This window comes from Dromaius novaehollandiae, chromosome 3 (genome assembly GCF_036370855.1).
Source record: "Dromaius novaehollandiae isolate bDroNov1 chromosome 3, bDroNov1.hap1, whole genome shotgun sequence".
Lineage (NCBI taxonomy): Eukaryota > Metazoa > Chordata > Aves > Casuariiformes > Dromaiidae > Dromaius > Dromaius novaehollandiae.
The window spans coordinates 122336036-122356629 of record NC_088100.1 but is presented as its reverse complement, the minus strand read 5'-3'; the positions used below and the strand labels follow the sequence as shown (position 1 = coordinate 122356629).

The 20594-nt window shown below is 43.8% G+C and overlaps 1 protein-coding gene across 3 annotated transcripts in view; it reads left to right on the top strand.

Moving 5' to 3' along the window:
- The window catches only part of PLCB1 (phospholipase C beta 1), a 436237-nt gene that overhangs the window by 99254 nt on the left and 316389 nt on the right, over positions 1–20594 (top strand). For all 3 annotated transcript variants that reach the window (XM_026094675.2, XM_026094677.2, XM_026094678.2), the window contains exon 3: positions 20462–20530. In XM_026094675.2, the coding sequence (XP_025950460.1) occupies positions 20462–20530 (69 nt within the window). The remainder of the gene's footprint in view (positions 1–20461; positions 20531–20594) is intronic.

Below are 20594 nucleotides of genomic sequence, written 5' to 3'. Positions count from 1 at the left end.
CAGTCCTCAGAGCTTGCATCTCACTCCTCTTTTCCCAGGGAAGGTGGGGAGCTGCCCAGTGAGCAGCAGAGCCAGCTGAGAGACCTAACTGCTCACTCAGCTGCAAGCTCCAGCCCACCGTGGCTGCTGGGGTTGAATTACAAGGTGGAATCTGGTAGTTTTTCTCTTTGGAAGCTCTCATGTCATTTCTGAGATAGGAGTCTGTCTTCAGTTTCTGCTCAAACTCTTGATGGAGCCAAAGGGACACTGAAGCATTGCAAAGTCTCACTGATTGTGCAAACTATTTGGTTAATTAGGGCTTTCAGGATATAGAGGAGTAGTTGCAATTGTTTGTCAGTCCTTGGAGGAGAAGTGTGAAATCATAAGTGAAGCTTGCAGTGTCATTTTTTTATATATATATGTGTGTGTGTGTGTATATATATAATTTCTATAATGTATGTCTGTGATGCTGCTGAGCTAATTATGGGTGACTAGAAATATGCTACTGTGAACCTATTATACATTTGTTTTAGAGCTCTTGAGGAAGCCAGTGCTAGGTCTAGTAGACTGTATAGTGAATTATTGGCCTAACAAATTATAGCCATAGACTACAGTACGGTATTGACATTACAGATTGTATTGTTGTCTTTAGCAGCTGTTACCAAATTCAATCCAGGGCATGTTGAACTTTGAGATTTACATTGGGTGGGATATTGACTCAATAACGTATGAGGCATATGTTAACCTATGTGCATAGTAGACAATTCTTTAAATGTGTACCACAATAGCCATAGAAATTACTTAGTATATTCTGGACAGATTTTTTTAAATCTTTGTGCACAGGAGGCTGTAATAGCAGATATATAAAGTTCTATGGTAAGTAATAGTTGTTACTATGATTTTTTTAGAAATAAAAATAAATCCTCCTACTTTTACGTGTTAGTGTGTCCTACAGCTTTTGCCACTAGAGATCCTGCTGTGCAACTGCACCACTTCTTATCACTTTGACTTGGGACCACAGACTGTGAGGAAGGAGAAGCTAAAGGAGTCCTCCTGACCTTTAGCACCTCTGGGAGATGAGATCTTGTTTGCCAAGCCAGATAATCCAGCAATGAATAGTTGTAACAGATTTCGGATGCCTCTCCCCACCTGGAAAAAGTGCAGATTAATTTCCTTTAATATGCATTGTATATTCTAGCATATTCTACATGCTAGAGAGAAAGCAGTGCTTCTCAGTGACACAGCAAATGAGGGACGTTCCAAGCGAGTCTCTAAGAACAACAGAGTGACTTAATCTATTTTAAAACAGATTATCTGTGGGATAGACTTGGATAAAGTGATACTTGATTGTCCCATTTTGTGATACCCCATAATATAAGTAGCAATGGTAACAAATTCAGAATTATTTATACCATATGTGGCCCATAAAAAGTTGCTTCTGTGCCCCTCGGTAAAGACAAGCGAATAAGTTAGCTGTTCTGGAATGAAACCAGAGCCATGCTCTGCTGGGCATCCATTTTATATATCTCACGGTGTGTGTTTTCCTACAAGGCATCGGAAGCAAGGTTTCTGTTGGTCAGGCTGTTGGACTTTTCCCAGTATGGCAGCTAGCTGTATTTCTCTTTTTCTGTTTATAATCTTTAGCATCCTGAAAACAATTGGATTTTGTGGTTGCGAGAGAAGAGCAGTAGAAGCTTATTTAGTACATGGGCGTATGAAGAGGGAAGTCATGATTGCCTGTGCTTATGGGATCTCTTTTATTGCCAAGTATCTGCTCGGTTCCAGGACTCGAAGGCAGGGAAATGAGGGGGCTGCGTTGCTTCAAGGGCATCTGAAGCCGTTTGGAGGTCTGGACGGTTGCAGTAGGTCCCGCAGTGAACGGGGCGCGGCGTTCAGGCACTCCGGGTACACGGTGAATACCGCGCCACGCGTGTGGCCCACTCGCCTGCCTCCTCACAACGCGTTACCTCGCGTCGGAGCGCGAGTCTTTCCTGTTTCTTCATACCTCATAGCTCATAGCTCGCATCAGTGTCTGATGCCCTTCAGCAATAAAACCACTCTGGAGAAGCACGCTCTGCACTGCTGTCATCTTTCACTGTGATTTATTGCTGGGTGAAGAGATGATGTGCAGATTCAAGTCCCTACGTTGGGAATATGGGAAAAAAACCCAAGAAATAGCTCCAGTATTCTTGAAATGAATGGACTCAATGTGCCCAGCCTGCAGTTTTATTTAACTCTGACTTTTAGAGTGGGGGGAAAAACATCACCAGCGGAATGAGAACAATGTTTCGTTACGTAAACATTTGCTTGATAATGGATCTCTCAAAATCTTCCAAGTATCAGAGGCGAGCTGTAATTTATGAGCAGATCAAATGTAGAGACTATATCCACGGCAATAAAAATCTAGATTGGTTTATTTGGTGAAGGCTAGACGGGCTACTCAAATATTTATGGGCTCTTTCTTAAGCACAAACAAATTACTTTGTTAAGCTAATAACACTAAATTATTCAAACTAATGTAAAAGATAAATAATATTAAGATACCATTCCTAACAGAGCTAAAACTGCTATGTGGTTTTAAACATCTGAACTTTCACAACATCTTATGGTTCATATACCTACTTTGGTGCCATGACGACAAAGATATACTCGATTCCTGTATTATGAAACTGCTGAAGAGTTCCTCCATGTCGGGAGCATATTTTGTTCTAGAGATTAATCTCGTGTTAATCTGGTTCGAGACTGTATCTCAATTTGTTTTGCTGCTGCAATAGTTGGCTAAGGTTTGTTTATTCATGAGGATAGTTGTGACTGTAGCTTCAAGGCTAATTTCAAGTTTAATGAAAACCCCAGCTCCTTCTGCTTCTTAATTGGCCACGTTATTCTTTTTCATTTAATTGAGGTGGTAAATAATGCCTTAGAAACAACTGAAACTATTGAAAGACTAAGCCTCTACCAACCTGAAAAAAAACTTTAAAGAACAGATAAACACTACCAGAATTTTAAAAGCCTCTCAATATTGCAGTAGGTAAATTCTGATCTGCGCTGACATGTAAGGCCAGATTTGCAGAGAATTGAAGTTGCTTCTGCGGCTCTATTTTTGTGAACAAAAACTTGCATTTTCTTTAGGAGAAGAAACAGGCATACCATTACAGCTTTGTACACTCGCAGACCACGAGCTGCTGCTACGCACACTAGTGCCTCACGTGAGTTTGGGAGGATCCTGGAGATCATAATCTGGACTGAAGTATTATAACAAAAAATCCACCTTGCAGATAGATGATGTTATAAGAGACAGGTTTCCTAACAGGAGTACTAGGTGTCCTGCAGTCGGTTTTATGGGATTTGTTGTGTTACTGTGCTCTGCCTGCGCTGAGAGGGTTGAGAGCCACGTGCCGTTCAGCTGCTTGTTGCCTTTTATTGAGCAGCTTTGATTGCTTCCCGAAGTGTCATCCCCCAAGTGAACCACTTCTTACCTTAGTAGAAACTACACAGCATCATTCGGACAGGATTATCCTCAAGATTTACACTGGATTTGTTGATAATATACAAAACCCCCCCCACTTTTAGTACATGGGAAGCAAGGCGGTAGCAGAAGCTCAGCTGCTCAGCCCACTGTAAGGGTTCAGCGCCTGTTGATAAAGCCGTGATGGTGATATGGGGCTCGGACCACAGAGAGGATAAAGCACTTGAGCTGAGATTAATAGAAGAAAGAGGGTCATGAGTCTTTTTTGTTCTTTTTTTCTTTTTTTTCTTTTTCATGCTGTGTGAGCAGTGGCAGCAGACAGCAAGAGGCATGTTTCTGTTGGGAAGTATTCTTAGCTGCCGTTCGGGACGTTTAAGCTGGCGCCATCAAAGAGTCATGGCCAAAATGTCTTTAAGTTTTGGCTTTGTGCTAGAAAATGGCTCTGCAAAGGCTCTCCAGTGAAATTTAGTGTTGCACAGAGTTCTGTGATGCTAGTCACTGGCTTGAGGAAATTAATAAAATTACTTAACACTTCATACAGTAACAGAAAAACGCTTCTGTGGCAGTGAAGACTTGGATCCCCTTAGTCAGACTGAGTAATACCTTAAAGTTTGGTCCAGAGAGTCTAAAACCAAAGTTACTGGAGTTTAACTTTCTTACGTACCCAACAATTGACTCTCAGTTTCTGCACGTTTTATGTTTGCCCAGTACAGAATAAAACACATTCACTCCAGTCACCTTTGATCCTTCTGTGATAAGCTGTGTTGATTTGCCTTAAGTGGTTTCATTTAAAACAATCCGCAAAAGACGGAGGGAGCGGGGCAAAACGTGGCCCGTATTTCTGGCGAGAGTTGATCGATGCCTTAGGAGGGTTGCGGGAATCTGAGGTTGGTTGTTTTAATTGGACAAAATACTACTCATTGCATAGCTTTAAAGGTTGGGAAAGACCTTTCCTCAAAGTTAGGGCACACTCCATGTTAAATCCTGTGATTCTCGTACAGGAGCTGGGACTTAAAGGAATTCCTTCATTTTATGGGAGGGATTTTCAAGGGTGACCAAGCTCTAATTAAAACCTCATCAGTAAAGTGCCTAATCTGATGTGGGCATGAATTCAAATCATGGTAGGTAATTTCACCAACCCTATCCTCTACCAAAATGGCATTTTCTTTGTTTTCCTAAATCTGCTTTTCACTGTCCTTTTCCAAAATACCATGCGGGGTGGGGGAATGTGCCTGCTGGCTTTTCTGCTGTTTACTTTCCATAACTTCAGAAGTTTCTTTGAAAGTGTTTACAAAAATAGCTGTTTTCAGTCCACCTAACTGCTGAAAGATGTGTCCATTTTCTAAGTCTGCCAGAGCTTTTTTTGCTTCCAGCATGCTTTTGTACATTAATGGGGCTCTTTGGAGGTATCTTAGAGTCGGCCTGGCCTCCTCTGAAAGACATTGTTACACTTAATTTTTAACCCTAATTTTATTACACATGAAATTTCATTTAAAAAGCAAACGAGACACACATTAAAAGATAACTTAGGCTGCAAAGTCAACCACTTACAATTTAGGAAATGTTAAAAGAAACTGTATTTTGGCATCCTTATGCATTTTGGAAATAATAACATGACCATATTTCCTCCACCGTTGTTTTATTTAATATGAGCAACTTGAGACTTTCTGGTGCTCTAGTTTGTGCAGCTTGGCTGGACGTTCGCAGGTCTGGTAGACAGAGACAGTTTGACTCTCTTAAAACTCGGAGGTATTCCCTGAAGCAGGAAGGCATTAGCTCTTCCCGTGTAAGAAGCGGTCGAAATTGTGAGCATGCAGAAAACATATTTTCCAAACAGTCCTGGCTCACGTTCATCTCCTTTTCCATATTTGAGGAGATGTGCCTTGTTTGAGGAATTGTAACTTCATTCAAGGAAATTGGGAAAATTACTCTGGCTGCTGCTTTAAATAACAAACAAACAGTCCCAGCCCCAGGCAGTCATCCAGCAGGATTATTGCATTCTCAATGGTTAAAATTTGGCAAGGGAATAAGGAGCTGACATCCAGGTCTCATAATGGGAAATGCTGGACAACTGTACACCGTGTTATTTGCATTTCTGATGATATGAATTAGGGACAGATTAAAACCAGCCTGCCTAGAGGGTCCTGTTACATCCCATCCAGGGCTGCATGTTCGTTTTGCCTTTGGGAACTGCCCTGGAGATGCTGATGTGTTTCGCAGCCTGGCAGGGCTCTGTCCGTGCCTCGCGCTAGTGGGGAGCACAGCGGAGCTTGCTGCGCCGCAGTTCCTCCCACGCTTTGCCGGCATTGCTTTGGAAGTTCATTTTATGGTAGGCTGTGAAAATTCAGGATCTATAACACGTCCCAGTAGCTGAGAGCTCCCTAGCAATTCTTCAGGGAAATGGTCCGAGCGAGTGAGAATCCAGTGAGTGGCATCTGTTTGCCTCTGTCCCCATTTCACTATACTTCACCGTAATTCCTCCTGCTGCCCCAGAGGTTCTCAGCTTCTGCAATGGTTTCTCTTCCCAAGTGTCCCACCATTGTTAGGCCTCTTGGAATTTTTTTTCCTTTTTTCTTTCTTTCTCTGTCTTTCTCTCTCTTCTCTCTCTTTTTTTTTTTTTTTTTCCAATTTCTATTTCAAGGCTGCAGAGGAGGAAGGCTTAATATTCACATGATATTTAAGCAGATCTCACTGGTATTTGAAGCCTTGCTTTTTTTCTCAAATATGCAGAGATGGTGAGATGTAGATTCTAGAGGCTCAGACATTTCAGTGACGTTGTCACACAGCTCCACAAAGCACTGGGTTCCTCCTCTTCTGTTGACATACCCTGTCAGGACTGAACCCTTTGTCACCTTTTCAAGATGTGCTTGGTCACCTCCAAGAAGACGGATCACCTTTTGAAAACGCCGAGAAGCATTAATGTACTGCTGTTGGACGAAAGGTACTTTGGAATAATTATGCTCCAGAGAACATAATTTAAAACATTTGCGGGAGAGAGAGCAGAAGATTGCAATAAAACTAACTGCTAAGTAAGGAAACATCATTAGACAACGTGGCCAGCCTTGGGTAAGCGTGTTCAAGCAGGGCCAAGTCTAACACTGCCAAGACCCAGCTATTAGGGCGCTTCAGGTGCCGGTCGAAGAACAGTGTGTTCTTCAGTCTGCTTAAAGAAAATGAGACCTCATCGCACGCGTGTCTCGGTGAGCCCCTCGCTGAGTTTTGTGGCACTCTGCTCAGAGCAGCTGGCTCCTGCAAGTGGATGTAGGAGAACTGATAAATAAAAGCTTGAGTGTGGTATAGGGCAAAATATTTTGGGAAATGTGGCTTGACAAGAACTCAAGGACTTCAAACAAGTTGCCATTTACTTCATCTTTGTTGTTTTTGCAGAATGACCCATATTTCCTTATTCAGTGTAAATGCTAATTTCAAGTCCTCTGCCAAGACTAGAAGAGTTTTAAACATGCTACTACAAATACATTAATAAAATTAATTTTCCAAATGTATCTAGAGATTGATAAAATAATAATGAAGGAAATTATGCATTCAGATTAATAGTAGATTAATGTAAATTAAATCTTTAGAGATTTACCCACCAGTCATTTAGATTCAGATCTGTGGGTTCTCCATTTATTTATTTATTTATTTGCTTTGATTTCTGAAATGTGCTTATCCATAAACCCTGGGAGCATGTAAAATAATAGCAATTACAGCTTATACAAAATAAATTAGCAAGAAGCTCTAACTCCCCTCTAATTCACTAATAGCCATCAGACAAAATAACTATCTCCTAAACTCGCCTATGACTGTGAAGGAAGCAGCAAGGTAATAAGGCAAATCAGAACATGGCAAGAGGAGGTGAAATGGGCTGCGGAGGGCTGGGGCGAGCGTATCTCTGACCAGCGCAAGCATTCGCCTGCTGTTGCGGCCCAGAGAGGAGAACATGGCTCTTGTGGGTTCCCGCTGAGCTGTTACACTAGGAGCTATATGCATTTGAAGAAGCAAAATGTGATTTGCCTAATGACTAAATGGTGCTTTCTTGTGCTGATGTTATGCACTCATCTAAATTATTCTCATCAGTTCGGCTGTCCATGGAGCTCCTCGGCTGGCAGAGTTTGTGCATTTCTGTCTCCGTTAGAGGAGCAAAGTATTGAGGATCCGGTCCTGAAAGCTGTTTTCTTTGTTCATATGTGTACGTGTAACTTAGGTTCCTTATTTCTTATATTGATCTAAAGAACCAGGAACTACAGCTTTTCTTTGGGAAAAACATCCACAGAAACTGTTGTAATGCCAAGATCTGCAAAATAGGCTGCTTCTGAACTCGTGTCTCATGCATCATTCCCTTAACTGTTCCTCGGTAACTTTGTTAACAAGGTGGTGCCTTGGCTGCGATGCTGAGAAGTCAAAGATTTGGATGTAAATAAAGGATTCCTTTAGGCCTGTAGTACAGGAATGGATTCCCTGGGTTAATCTTATGTTTCTGAATATCGAAATAATACATGCTGCAAACAATATCTAGAAACATGTCAAACTCCATTCTAAAAGTGATTTTTTGCTGTCAGTTTCTAGAGAAAAAAATAGTCCTGAATTTTGCCTGTAGTTACTAGTGACATATATATATATCTCAGTCCTTCTTTTTAGATTAAGTAACCCTTCCTTTTCTCAACTGATTACACAATGCATATATTTAAAGACAATAATCATACACCTCTTAGCCTTCCTTTTGCTGCTTTGTGGAAACCAAGCTTTTTTAAGTCTTCTCTAATGAAAGTGTCCTCCCCAGTCCCTGCTCATTTTTGGAGCCCTTCTCTATACCTCCTTCGGTCTGCGTTCGGCTCTGAGCGTTGTGACCAGAGTGCTGGATGTTGCTGTGCCAATTTTGGCTTATGCAATTAACCCAAAGCCAGGCCGAGACGACCTCCAGCGCTTCCGGTGCCAGGCAGAAATGTTATTAGCTTACTCAGATATGATCTGGCTGGTAAGCTCCTGGTGTGTGTCTCTCGTTTTTTGTATTGCCTTCGTATTATCATACTCCTTTCATCATCTGTTTTAAAGTTTTGCCTTTCAGACTGTTGTTGCTTGGGTCATTTTCCTTTCTTCTCATTTTCTAAAATGTAGCTGGTGTGTTAGTTTTTATTCACTCTCCAGATTTTGATATGGATTAAGGTATAACACCAGGATGATTTACTTCAAAATGCAGGGAGAAATCTTCATCTTAAAATAACAGATATGTTAACAAAATAACTGATCTTGAGAGATTTTTGGGGAGAAATCTTGACAACATGCCTTTTAGCGCTCTTTCAGCTCTAAATACATCCCACAAGCCAAACCTGGACCCTAAAAACATGAAGTGTCTTTATTTCGGAAGGTCAGTCGTGGCTTTTCAGCTATTGCCTTTTAGTGCCTTAATGCTCCATGTTATGACTGGAGTCTCCAGTTGGAAATGCCCCTGGATTATGCATTTTCCAGTCAGGTAATACATGCGAGGGCCTGAGCTAGAAGAAGAGTTGGCAGAGGTATAGAACTATACACTGTCCCTCTGTATAGTCTCCTGTTGATTAACATTTTATTGTCTTCTGCCATAGAAGTCACAGACCTGTAAACAGGACTGTGTTGAGCCTTAACCTTAAAGCTCCAGGTGTTTTGTTAGGAGGACAGCAATTCCAAGTTCCTAATCTCAAACCTTTGCCAAGTTTAAAGGTATAAAAAGTATACTTTAAATATAAAGATGCCAAAAGCTCCAAGCTATTGACATTAATTAAAAATGCAGTCTTGCAAACCATGTGAAACAGCCAGTCAGAAACAAAACCATTACGGAATACTGTAGTTCTGCCAAAAACGCCCTCACCTGCTGAAGTCTTTCTAAAAATGCATATTCAAACCTGTAAATGTGTTAGTCGTCTTTGAGATGCATCACAGACATGCTGCATAAATAGAAAAGTTATTGTATAGAAGAAGTCAGAAGGATTTGTTGTTGTTCAGTCTTGGAAAAATCTGGTATTGATCAATAGGTGACTTGCCTGAGTGAGAACTACAGCGTCAGCTGTGGTGGTACAGCAGTGCGGTGCAGGAAGCACGAGCTTTGTAGTGGCTGTTTCAGGTATGTTCAAAGTTTAGATGAAAGTCTGTGCTCCAGCTATTTGCTATTTGGAGCACTCTGTTGAAAATAATACACTTCAAAAGAAAAAGCACAATACGGATCTGTGCAGTTTGTCATCCCTCGTCAGCATGAAGTAATGGCACAAGAACGTCACCCCCAAAACATGATATGGCCCTTTCTGGGAAGGCGTTTAATCATCATAATCATACATGATTATGACTTTCCATTTGAAAAGAGAAGCTTTTTAATAGAAATACTGCTTTTTTTATCTGCTGCTTAAAACTTCAGTTCAATGTACTTTTCCTTGTGACTCTAAAGCTAACAATTGCCAGGTTATTCTCTAGTTACGTGAATAAAAATCAGTCAAGTACCATTATGAGCTCTGCCTACAATATGCTTTGTATTTTCTTTTGAAGCTGGTCCTCCCCCAGTTCCTTTCTGTTTCTGAATGCTGGCCGTACCTCATCCCATCCACCTTCGCTCATGTTGTGACACATTTGTGACGGTGCGGGGAGCAGCGCTGTCAATTTTAACAGGACCAAACCAGTTATCACCAGTGCATTAGTGGTGGTTGTGGCCATGCGACTCCCACTGCTAACTGCAAGGAAAAACGAGTTGTTTGGATGAGAGGCGTCTGGTTTCAAGCAGCAGGTGCACTTGCATTGCCCTCAACTTGAGGAAATTGCTCCTGTGGGTGCCAGATGCCCCGTTGTGTCGCAGGAGCTGGGGTTAGCGGTGGCATGGGGGAGAGGGCGGGAGAGTGCTGATTCTGAAGGAAGCTGAGAAAAGCTCATTAAGACATTTAAAACAAAGTAGTCCTGCGGGTCATGAACACCGGGCAGCAGCCACAGGAGGTAGCGTTCCCTAACAGGAAACGAAATGACCAGGCGCCCATTTCTAGCTCTGGCAGAGACTGAGTTTTCACTTGGTTTACAGCACATCGCTTACAACCAGGGTTGTCTGTGCACCCATTTCTCCAAAAAAGCCATCATAAAGCTCCTAAGTCTCATATATCAAGTTTCTATCCAGCTATGCGGCCCCTGGGCACTCTGGCTGTCCTGGTAGGACAGAGCGTCTGTAGTTGGAGGAGATGTAAAGGTAGCAACGTGGTGAAGGAGACAGCACGATCTAACGGATAGGGATATCGAGAGACTTTTCCAGCTTTGCCAATGTTCTCTGTGCTACTAGTAAATTACGTCAAATATCCATTTCTCATTTCGTCCTCTGTTTGTCTAGTGCATTTAGGCTGTAAGATCTTAGTAGGGTTGTGGACTGTTTTTATGGAGTATGTATTGATACTCGCACTATGGGGGGAAAACTATCATTTTATCTGTCTTATACTTGATCCAACAGTGGTGGCTTTGGAATAGGGCTGTAGCGACAGACATGACTGAAGAAGGGGCAGACTAAAATCTTTTCCATTGTTACGGAAAAATTATATTTTTCCAGTGTGTTGGCTTTTAAAATCTGAGATGGTTGCTGCGTACTGAACGCTGTGGCTGGCACATCCCACGCTCCTTAGTACGAGTTGGTTCACTGTGACAAAGGCGGGTTATGGACCTTCACCGCGGAGCTTTTTTCTGCCTCCTGACCGTTTCTTTGGCACTCGGAGTTGAGTTGTGGGCTCCATGCAACGGATCCTAGACTGCTTAGCCACAGTCAGCAAAGAACTATATGCATAGACACAGAAGACTTGTTTTGCTTTCATTATTAAAAGGGTACTTAGCATGAAAACTCCTTCTCTCTCTCTCTCTCTCTTTTTTTCCCCCTAATACCACAGTGCTCCGTATAAACTGCAGACTATTTTCCCCTGTACTAGAAAATGTTACTGTTGGTATGTCTCCAGGGGTACATTCAGAGAGACTGAGTATTAGATAGCAAAAACTTCTCCGTTTGGGGCTTACGCTTCTACAGGAGTAATATAAGGGCCTTTCAGCAGGGATGTCGTGTGACTTGGCACCTAAAGAAGGACCTGCAAGCAGGGAGACCTTGCAAGGTATCTGGGGCTCATTCCCTGCACAGTTAAGTCAAATCACAGATGCTGGGTCCTGCCTCGCAGGTGCTGAGGTCCTTCAGCTCCTTTTGACCTGAGAACAGTTAATGACTGTTGAGCCTTTCTCCTGCTTTTGTGGTGGGCATGTTTCCCCCGGTTCGGTTTTAGGAGGGGTCGCGTGAGCAATGCTGTTTGAATCGTCTCAAATCACGTGAGATTTTGTTAGGCCTAAGTGGTGCTCTCTGGTACTTTTAGCTTGGAAGTGTTTGCACAAAGATGGCTGAACTCACGTAATGTTGTAGGCCAGAGTGACCCACGCGTGGTGCTCAGGGAGGGGACAGTGGAAGTAGCCACCTCGCTCACCTCCGGCAGCTGCAGCAGCTCCACAATTGAAATGACCCTGGCGAGAAGAAGGTCCAGGAGTTGAACCAGCCGTTTCATCTGAATTCGGTGAAGTATGGCGAAATGTAAAGGCGAAATTACCTCTCTCCTACAGCTACACACTCCCTTATTTTGATAGACCTGAAATGGATGGGGCTGCTGTGGTTTCCTGCCAGCGTTCATTGGCCAGAAGTGCTGAGTTTTAAAAAGAAATGATTTTGAGTGAAGTCGTCAAGGCAGCAGAGTGTTTTTTGTCTGTCTTGGTATCTCAGGATTAGCAATGCTGCTGGTTCTGCTCTTCTTCACTGTGGGTGCCAGAGCAGCTGGATTTGGTTTGGCTTTTTATTTCTTTATTTATCTTTCAGTAGGTGTCTAGGAGGCCAGGAGTTCAGGATTCCTTTTCACCAAGTTTTAAAAATTAGAGCAGAGCACAAATTTGGGAGAAGAGTCACCACTGGTGTGCCTTGAAACGGGGAGGCAGAGTCTGGCCTTAGCATTTTGAGGAAGAAGGAGGTTACCCCAGGCTACCCTCCCTCCGCCTGGGCCGCTCCGCGCAGAGGCCTCAGCTTCCTTGGTGCGGTGCCAGAGCAGAGGTCCGGGGAAGAGGACGAACCCCACAGCGAGGACTCTGCCCCGGGTGCCAGCTCTTGTGCATAATGAGTGGCAAAGCCTTCAGAAAACGAGGCAGTGCCTTCTTGGGCTGGCCGTGCCGCGGGTGCTGCGTTCACTTCCCCGCCAGTTGTCCTTACTGGAATTGCAAGATTTCGGTGGTGCCCTGCTGCAAGCGGGGAGGGATTTTCCTCTCTTTCCCTCCTATTTAGTGCAGCGGCACTGCAGAGGGCAGGATTTTTTGTTTGTCTAAATACACCATGCATTTGGCGGTTCGTTAGCTTTACCTTGCGGCTTGGAGGGATTGCTTTATTTTCTGGATGTGAGGCTAATGGCCGGGTACAATGCATCCTTTTGTGCTGCTTTGCCTGAATGCTGGCTGCTTTTTGGCAGCTCCTGAGGGCATTGCCAAGCATAACCAGAGAAAATTGCAACTTGGATTCTGAAGGATATGAGGAAGACCCAGAGCTGTATGTGCTTCAGTGAAGTGAAATGTGTCATTCTTAAAAAAAAAAACAAAAGAAACCCCCCCCCCCAAAAAAAAAAAACCAACCCACACCTTGTGAAAACCAGCAGCTAGTATGGAAATATGTGTTTATTTTAAATATAAGCTGGACAGTAGCGTTTATTCTATCATTTAAATGCACAGCTATTGCTCCTCCATACCTCCGTGAGGAGCACAACGTCCTGTGGTTGATCTGAACCAGACGCAAGGAGCTGGAAGAGGACTAGTTGCTTTGCGCAGGTTGACTAGCCATAGCATTAACATAATTTTCAGCAGCTTATTAAAAAGAGATGGGAAGATAACGAAAGATTTTGAACTGGCGAAGAAGAACTTTATGTGGAACGAGACCTTGCTCTTGGCGGCGCGAGTTTTGCCGTGGACCGCAGAGTGTGCTGTGCCGCTTGTTTATTGACACAGCGGATGATCTTGATGCCTGGTAATTGAATTGTGTGTTGCCAGGAGGAAGCATGGAGACAGCTTCTTCAGGGACTGGCTTGCTCTAGTAGGATGCAGCCTATGAATTATGTAACAGGACTTTCAGGAAAACACAGCGCTCGCTACCTTAGCTCGGCTCCGGTTACCGTCACTGGCGGTCCTGCTGTTTGCTCTTGCAGCAGTCAGTGCAGCCGTCCTTCAGAGCAGCTCACCGCTTCGCCACAGTTTTCCTTTGGGACGAGGAGGCAAATCTTTGTTTCATTCAATTTATTCTTAATGGTAATGAGGATGGAAAAAAGTGTTTTTAAGAGAGAAGTTATATACAGCATACCCTCCCTGTGAAAGCACCCTCTCTTAAATTAGCCCTAAATGTTCACTTTTGTTGCAGGGAATTTCAGTCCTGGAATAATTCAGGTGTGGTTGATTTATAAGCATGCTATCAAAATCTCTGAAACCTGAATGCGTTTTTTTCTATAAAGGATTATAGATTACTGAGTTTGCCTGCGTATTTAGTATGAATATATAAGGCCAGATGCTTCCTTGGCATGACTTCTAATCTTCTGAATCAGAATCAAACATTGACTTTAATTTCCTTCCGACGCCTTAGAAAGAAAAATTATAGTCACTTGGGTTTTTGTTTTAAATAGCACATTTGAAATGCAGAATCAAAATAAAAGTAATACAGAACTGAATAGATTTTTTTGCTTCAAGAAATGTTCAGTGTTTTAATGTTCAGAAAATGTTAAAATAGAGTCTTTCAACATTAATGAAACATTTCATTATGGTTACTTTTTTTCCCCCATCATAAAGTGTTGTTTAAGTCCCCCCAAGTTTAAGTTGTTTAAGTTTAAGTGGGTGAAGTTTCTGTTTCAGCAAAATGGCATTTTCCCTTTGAAAACTTCAGCCAGATGTTGCCATGTAATTGCATTACATGGTGCTTGTTGACAAAAACCGGCTCAGTTTTCAAAGTTTAGTGTGCCAGACTGTGTAAGACGTGACAAACTTTGAAGGCAGAGGGCTGCGTCTTTTATTAAGTCAACTGAAAATATTTGGAAGAATTAGATAAGCTTTCAGGCACATAGTTTCTCCTTCAGATCTGAAACTTAAAGCACCAGATTTCAAAGCAAAGTGTAAGTGGAAAATGATTTTTCAGAGTTCAGTTGTGCATCAGTTAGGCCCTATCCCCGAACCACAGACGTGGAAATGGAGATTGCCCCAATGCGGGTTAGAGCAATAACATGACATGACCAGTCAACCACAGCGAGTAGCATTATCTTTGTTTGGGATGTAAGAAAGATATCTGGACTGATCAACTCCATGCAGCTGTTGTAATGCCCACCGGCTTTTGCAATGCATCCTTGACAGTGTTTTTGTGAAATTCAGTAGGACGCTTGATCCAGCGCTCAGCTCGCCATGCTGTCAAGGGCTCTTAAGCAGAGCTTGCCAGTGAGATCGCTAAGGAACCTGCTTTATCGCTGGTGTTACATCGCTAGCGACTTTCCTAAACAGCACAATTCGCTTGGCATCATTTGGGGCAGTTTAAAATAGGAGTGAGGCAGATCCTCAGCTGGTATAAATTGGCGTTACTATATTAAATTCAAACGGGCCTAATTAGAAGTGCTCAAGCAGCCACTGAGGGTTGCACAATCCACTGCTTTTGTGAGTGTGTGCTCACCCATAAAAGTGAGATTGCACAATCTCGCCCTATATGAATAGGTCTCTGTCTCAGCCGCTAATTGAAAACAAACATGGTGGGATTAATAATTCACTTCGCAGGAATGTCTGTACTGTAAATCACGGCGGGGGGGGGGGGGTCTGCTGGTTTTACTAAATGATACTATTCTATTACAAGATTGATAAGTCCCCGTAGCGATGACTGGAGGTCTCTAACGAGGGAATAGCTGGACTTGCATGGGTTGTGTTTTCCCTCGGTTGCTGTGGCTTTGTGCCACGCGGAGCGCGCTTCCAAGCCTGCACCAAGGAAGCCGGTGGTAAAACGGCCATTGCCTTGGGCAGAGGAGGGCTCGGGCTGGCTGTTTTGCAGCACACGAAATAGAGCATTTTTCTGTCGGGTGCTAAGAGTATTTTTAGTTTTCAGAAGTCGATCCACATGTTGTAACAGGGGATTAGGAAATTGTCTTTCCTCTCATTTGGGAGGAAATTGCTCTCTGTCTTTTTAATTAGCTGTTTGCAAGATGAAAGCCAGGGCCTGGGGTCAGGGAATTCCAAAAGGTTTGGTATTTTTGAACCGAGGGACTTCTAAGAAACAGCACGTTATGAATCCTGATTTATCGGTGCCCTGCTGACGCGTGCCCGCGGAGGCGGCTATGTGGGTGCGGATCTCGTGCTCTTCTCCCTAATTTAGAGCGCAGGTTACGGCAGCTAGCCAGCTGCTGCTCCGCGGTGCTCAGTGCACATGTAACATTTAATCACGGAAACTGGACCCGTCCTTTCTGATGTCTACTGATGGCTAAGACTTTGGGCTTTATATTCCCACAGCTTCCGTAATTGCTGCCTAGGAGAGCATCCTGAAGAATTAAATGGTCCCGTCAAACGGGGATGTAAAGGAGTATATGGGTAGGATTATCCAACTTGCTTTCCACGTCCAAGAGGTAGCACGACAGCAGGGCCGTGAGGGGGATTTGCAGGGTGCCAGCCGTTCCCATAGCCGCCTCAGCAGGTCCTGTCAACGCAGCCCCATGAGCTCCGCTCCTCCCCGGTCTTCTTGGCCTCTCTGTCCTAGATGTTGGCTCTCCAAATGATCAAACTTCCCGCAAGCAGCATGGTGGCACGTGAGCAGCTTGAAAGTAGTGGTTGAAAACTAGCAGGGCTCCCCCCAGCCCATGGAAGAAAGTCAACCACTCGCCATTCCTCTAAAGGGGAGCAAGGAGACTTAGCACTTGGTGCGCGGCCCAAGCAGCCGGATAGCACTGCTGGCTGCGGCGAGGGGCGTCCGAGCGGTCCCAGGTTGGGCACCCCGGGGCTAGCGGGCCCCGAAGGGGCAGAACCCAGCAGCCGTGTTTCGATCTATTGCCTGGTCTTTGCGAGCTCCCGTTGCTGGCTTCTGCTTTTCTGTTTCTCTTTCCAGCGCGTATTACTCTGTTTGAAAGGGTCTTTTTATGTTTGTGTTACAGGAGGTCTAGTTGCACTTTCAGAAGTGAATAGATGATTAATTCTGTTGGGGGTTTTTGTGTTTCTTTCTGTTTTGTGTTTTGCTTTGTTTGCTTTTTAAGAGCTCAAACATCAGGGCAATCCAACCAAAAAAAGCTTCTGAAATTCACTCTGTGTGTGTTTCATCAGCCCTGCTTAAGACCCATTTTTCCTGTGCCTCTTTCATTTCTCTCATGTGCTTGCTGTTAGAGCTTTTATTTTTAGTGTATGCCAATCTTTTCAGTGTGCTAAATCTTATTTTTACTACAGATACTGCACGCGTCCCTAGCTTCCGTAGAGCATTTCACAGCGTGCTTTGGGGCGTACATGTTATTTGTTGCAGTAAATATAACCACTGGCCTTTTACCCTGCAGGCAGCTTCTTGCCTGGTACCTGTAAAATTGTGTTTCCTTGCTGCTGCCGCGTTCCTGGCCCGTGGCTCCAAGGAGCCGCCTTCCCGCGCTGCCTCCCCCGCGGCTGCTGGGCTGCAGTTGCATCCCGTCTCTGCCCCGTCTTGGTTCCCCTTCGCCGTGTGGTCACAGAGTTTTCTGGCTCTTATCCCTGGTTTTCTTTTCAATTTCTTGCCTGCCTTAGCTCCGTTTTGTTCAGTGTCCTCTGGGCTCCTTCTCCCCTTAGTCACGTCTGGGCTGTTGTCCATTTTCCCCTCGTAGTTCTTGGTCTGCGTGTGACAACCACTCCTGCAGCTCTGCCGCATTTCGTTACTCTCAGTTCGGCCGCTATCTGAATGTCCCACCTGCACTAAATCAAAGACAAGCCCTACACTGCGTGCTTTTTGTTTTATTTAAAGTTGCACCTGCTACTGTACCTGAACACACAGCTGTTGAATAGTGCTCATTGGGATTTTGCATCTCCGTTTTTTTTCTTTCTGTCTTGAGCAGCAAGTCTGCCTTCCACTGCTGACATATCGCAAGTGGTCACTTAGAGTCATTGCCGCTGGCATGTTTCACGAGAGCACCTTGTAACCATTCCCCCCCCAACACCTCTCTGAAAAAAAAGAGAGGGTCCACAGAGCCCGTTCGAATTGACAAAGAAATCGCTCGTGTCTGCACTAGGAATATCATGCTGCTTTTGGAGATGCAAATGTGGCATGGACTTAAATTTCAAAAGAAATAAAACATGCAGAGGCATATTTGCACTAACCCGACTTCGCTGGGATCTGAGAAATAGATTCCACTGAGGGATGGATGAGGTGATACGAATGTGGAGATGTTATACCAAGACCCAGGAACAGATTGCTGCTGGTAAAAATCAGCATTGCTTTTTCTAAACAAATGCATTGGCTATTTCTCCCTGGTGAGGACCTGGCCCCATCCAGGCCTGGAGACCGGTTATGGGGGGAGATGGAGAGCTAGTGCTCACTGTGCTCTGCAATTTCTATTGGTCTTCCTGCAGTTCTCCTGGTGAGTAGTGCAAGATCAGGTATGATATGTTGAAATAGTTCCATGTGAACATGTGCAAGCTGTTCTGGCCTGGATTTTAAGAAACTGGGAAAGGTATAGGAGAGGAACCATTAGACTAGTGGTATGGTGTGAGGGGCATGAAGGAGTAGCAGTGCCAGCCTTGGGCCTTTCAGCAGGGGAATTGCATGCTTTTACGCAGGAGCTATCCTTCCCCAGGATAAGCCAGACGAAGACCTCTCTTCATCTTTTAAGCATTGCTCCCTTCTCTTGAAAACCCGTTTCACTTTCGGCTACTGACTCTGCTTATGTCTGCTTCGAGAATGCTGCAGTTGGGTATATATGAGACTGGTTAGCTGGACTTTTTTGCATTTAAGGACTTTTCCGCACTCAGAGTTTTGAGCTTTGCTCTATTAGTCTTGCATCGGTTGTGATAGTGTCAGGCAGAATAAGGATTAATGGAGAAGAGGACTATAGATCTGGAAATAAGACCAGCTTCAATCTGGACTTGAAAGTTGGGTTCACAAGCTTGTAGATACCCTGAGCGTAACAGGGACAGCTGTAGGCACGCTTTTATGTATGGCAATCAGCTGTAAATGTCAGGGGCTGGAGTGCTGTCAGAAGAGTACTTTATATGTATGCCTTGGATATTTGTGTGTTTTGGATGATTTCCTAAGGATATTTACAAAATATCACCTTTTATAGCCCTGCCTATGCATTTTCCTCATCCCTGAGTTTTGACCCCATTATCCTGTTTCAGGCGATTGTGACGAAAAATAAATATCTCAGAGGTCCAAGTTTCTCACAAACAGGCCAGGGAAAAGAGAAAGATGCTGTTCCTGTCCCCAGTAGCAGAGAAGTGGTGATGTAGGTTTAGCTGTTATTAGATAGAGTTGGGATTGGCATGGTGGGCAGCGGGGGATGTTAGGAATGCACAGCCAGTGAAAATTTTGTGGTAGAGCTTGTGTCTTATAAGTCAACAAAAGTGCATCTACAAGAACTGTGCAGGAGCACAGAAATAAGGATACAAGTAATGGAAGATAATATGTCTGTGGGAAAATCACCTTTTCTCCTTGGAATTTAAGAATATAGTGGCTTTATGCTGCACAGAGATCTCAAATTCTCTGCACGGCATTGCAGTTACTACTTGAAGACTAAAATTCATCGCAGCCCTAATTGCAGTGTGGCCACATTCCTGCTGAAGTACTTTTAGGCTATAGTTAGTTTGTAATTGAGCCATGCTAACATGGACTATTAGTACAAATACTAGTGTAAATGAGGCAGACTAAGTTGTGCTTTAAGATCTTCAAGTAATGCCAGATCAGATCAGATATTCTTGCCCGCTTCTTGCAAAACGGTTTGTATTGGTCTTGGGAAAACATGCATAACACTGTGTGGATCCGAGTGCTTGCTGGGAGCCAGTGGCTGGGAATCACACTCCTCCCTTCTCCAGTGCTGTTCCTCTGTCCAGGCTTTCCATGCCCATAAATGCTAAGATATTCAAGAAAAGAACCAACATGGCAACATCAAAAAATGTCCTGTCTCATGTTGAGATTGGGGAAAGGATGTTGACTCAGGGTTACAATTTGCTGCCTGTTTGGAGAGAGATGAATACCCTGCGCTGATCCCCACGGCTGGGTGCACCCCGCCGCAGTGGCCCACACACCGAGGAGGGCATCCCCGAGGGTCCACGGGCTCCACGCAGCCCTGGCCCTCCTGGCCACCAGGCACGCAGGGTCCCAAAAGCACCAGGTTAGCACTGAAGAAGATGCTTCATGTCATACACGCGCAGCGGAGCACATGAATTTGTCTAGCAGAAGCTGTCGTCATGGGTCAGCTTTGTTCCCTGTAGGGCATGTGTTATAACCCAGAGCTCAACGTGTGTAGCCCAGAACTCAAGAGTAACATAGGAGCTATGAAATGCTCATCATGGCTTTCATTGAGCAATAGTCACTGTAAAGTTGTTGGAACATGCTATCATTGTGTATATATAGTTTTTTTTCTATGTACACTTTTAAAAATATAAAGTAGATTTTCTATTACAGAGATAGAATTTTTCAGTTTTGTAACATCCTCCTTTTCACACTAACTAGCATAAAAAAGCTAAAATTGTATTTTAAAAAACCCTCAACAGCTGGTATTTAGTAATCCAAGAAGTATGCTTGACTAATATGGTTGATTGAGCCTCTCTCTATATATCATAAGAGGCAAATGCAAATTTTTAAGGAAATTATGTGTCTAAGACCTTAAGTACTGCTATTAGAATTGGTGAAGGGTGATAAAACACTCCATGAAACTGTTTGCAGTTTGGACAGGAGTCATTGCAAATAGGCTAACCGCTGTCTGAGCTGGGAAGCAAGGCAGTGTTAATGCAGCGAGGCTTTTTGACTAATGTAATAATAACCTGTATTGCAATTTGTCCTTCTAGGAGACAGAGCTACTAGATATCAGTCTCGTCAAAGATGCCAGATGCGGAAAACATGCCAGAGCTCCAAAGGTAGGCCTTTGTGCTGCATGCTTACTACATGTTACATTAATTACCTAGGTAAAATAGAAGGGGA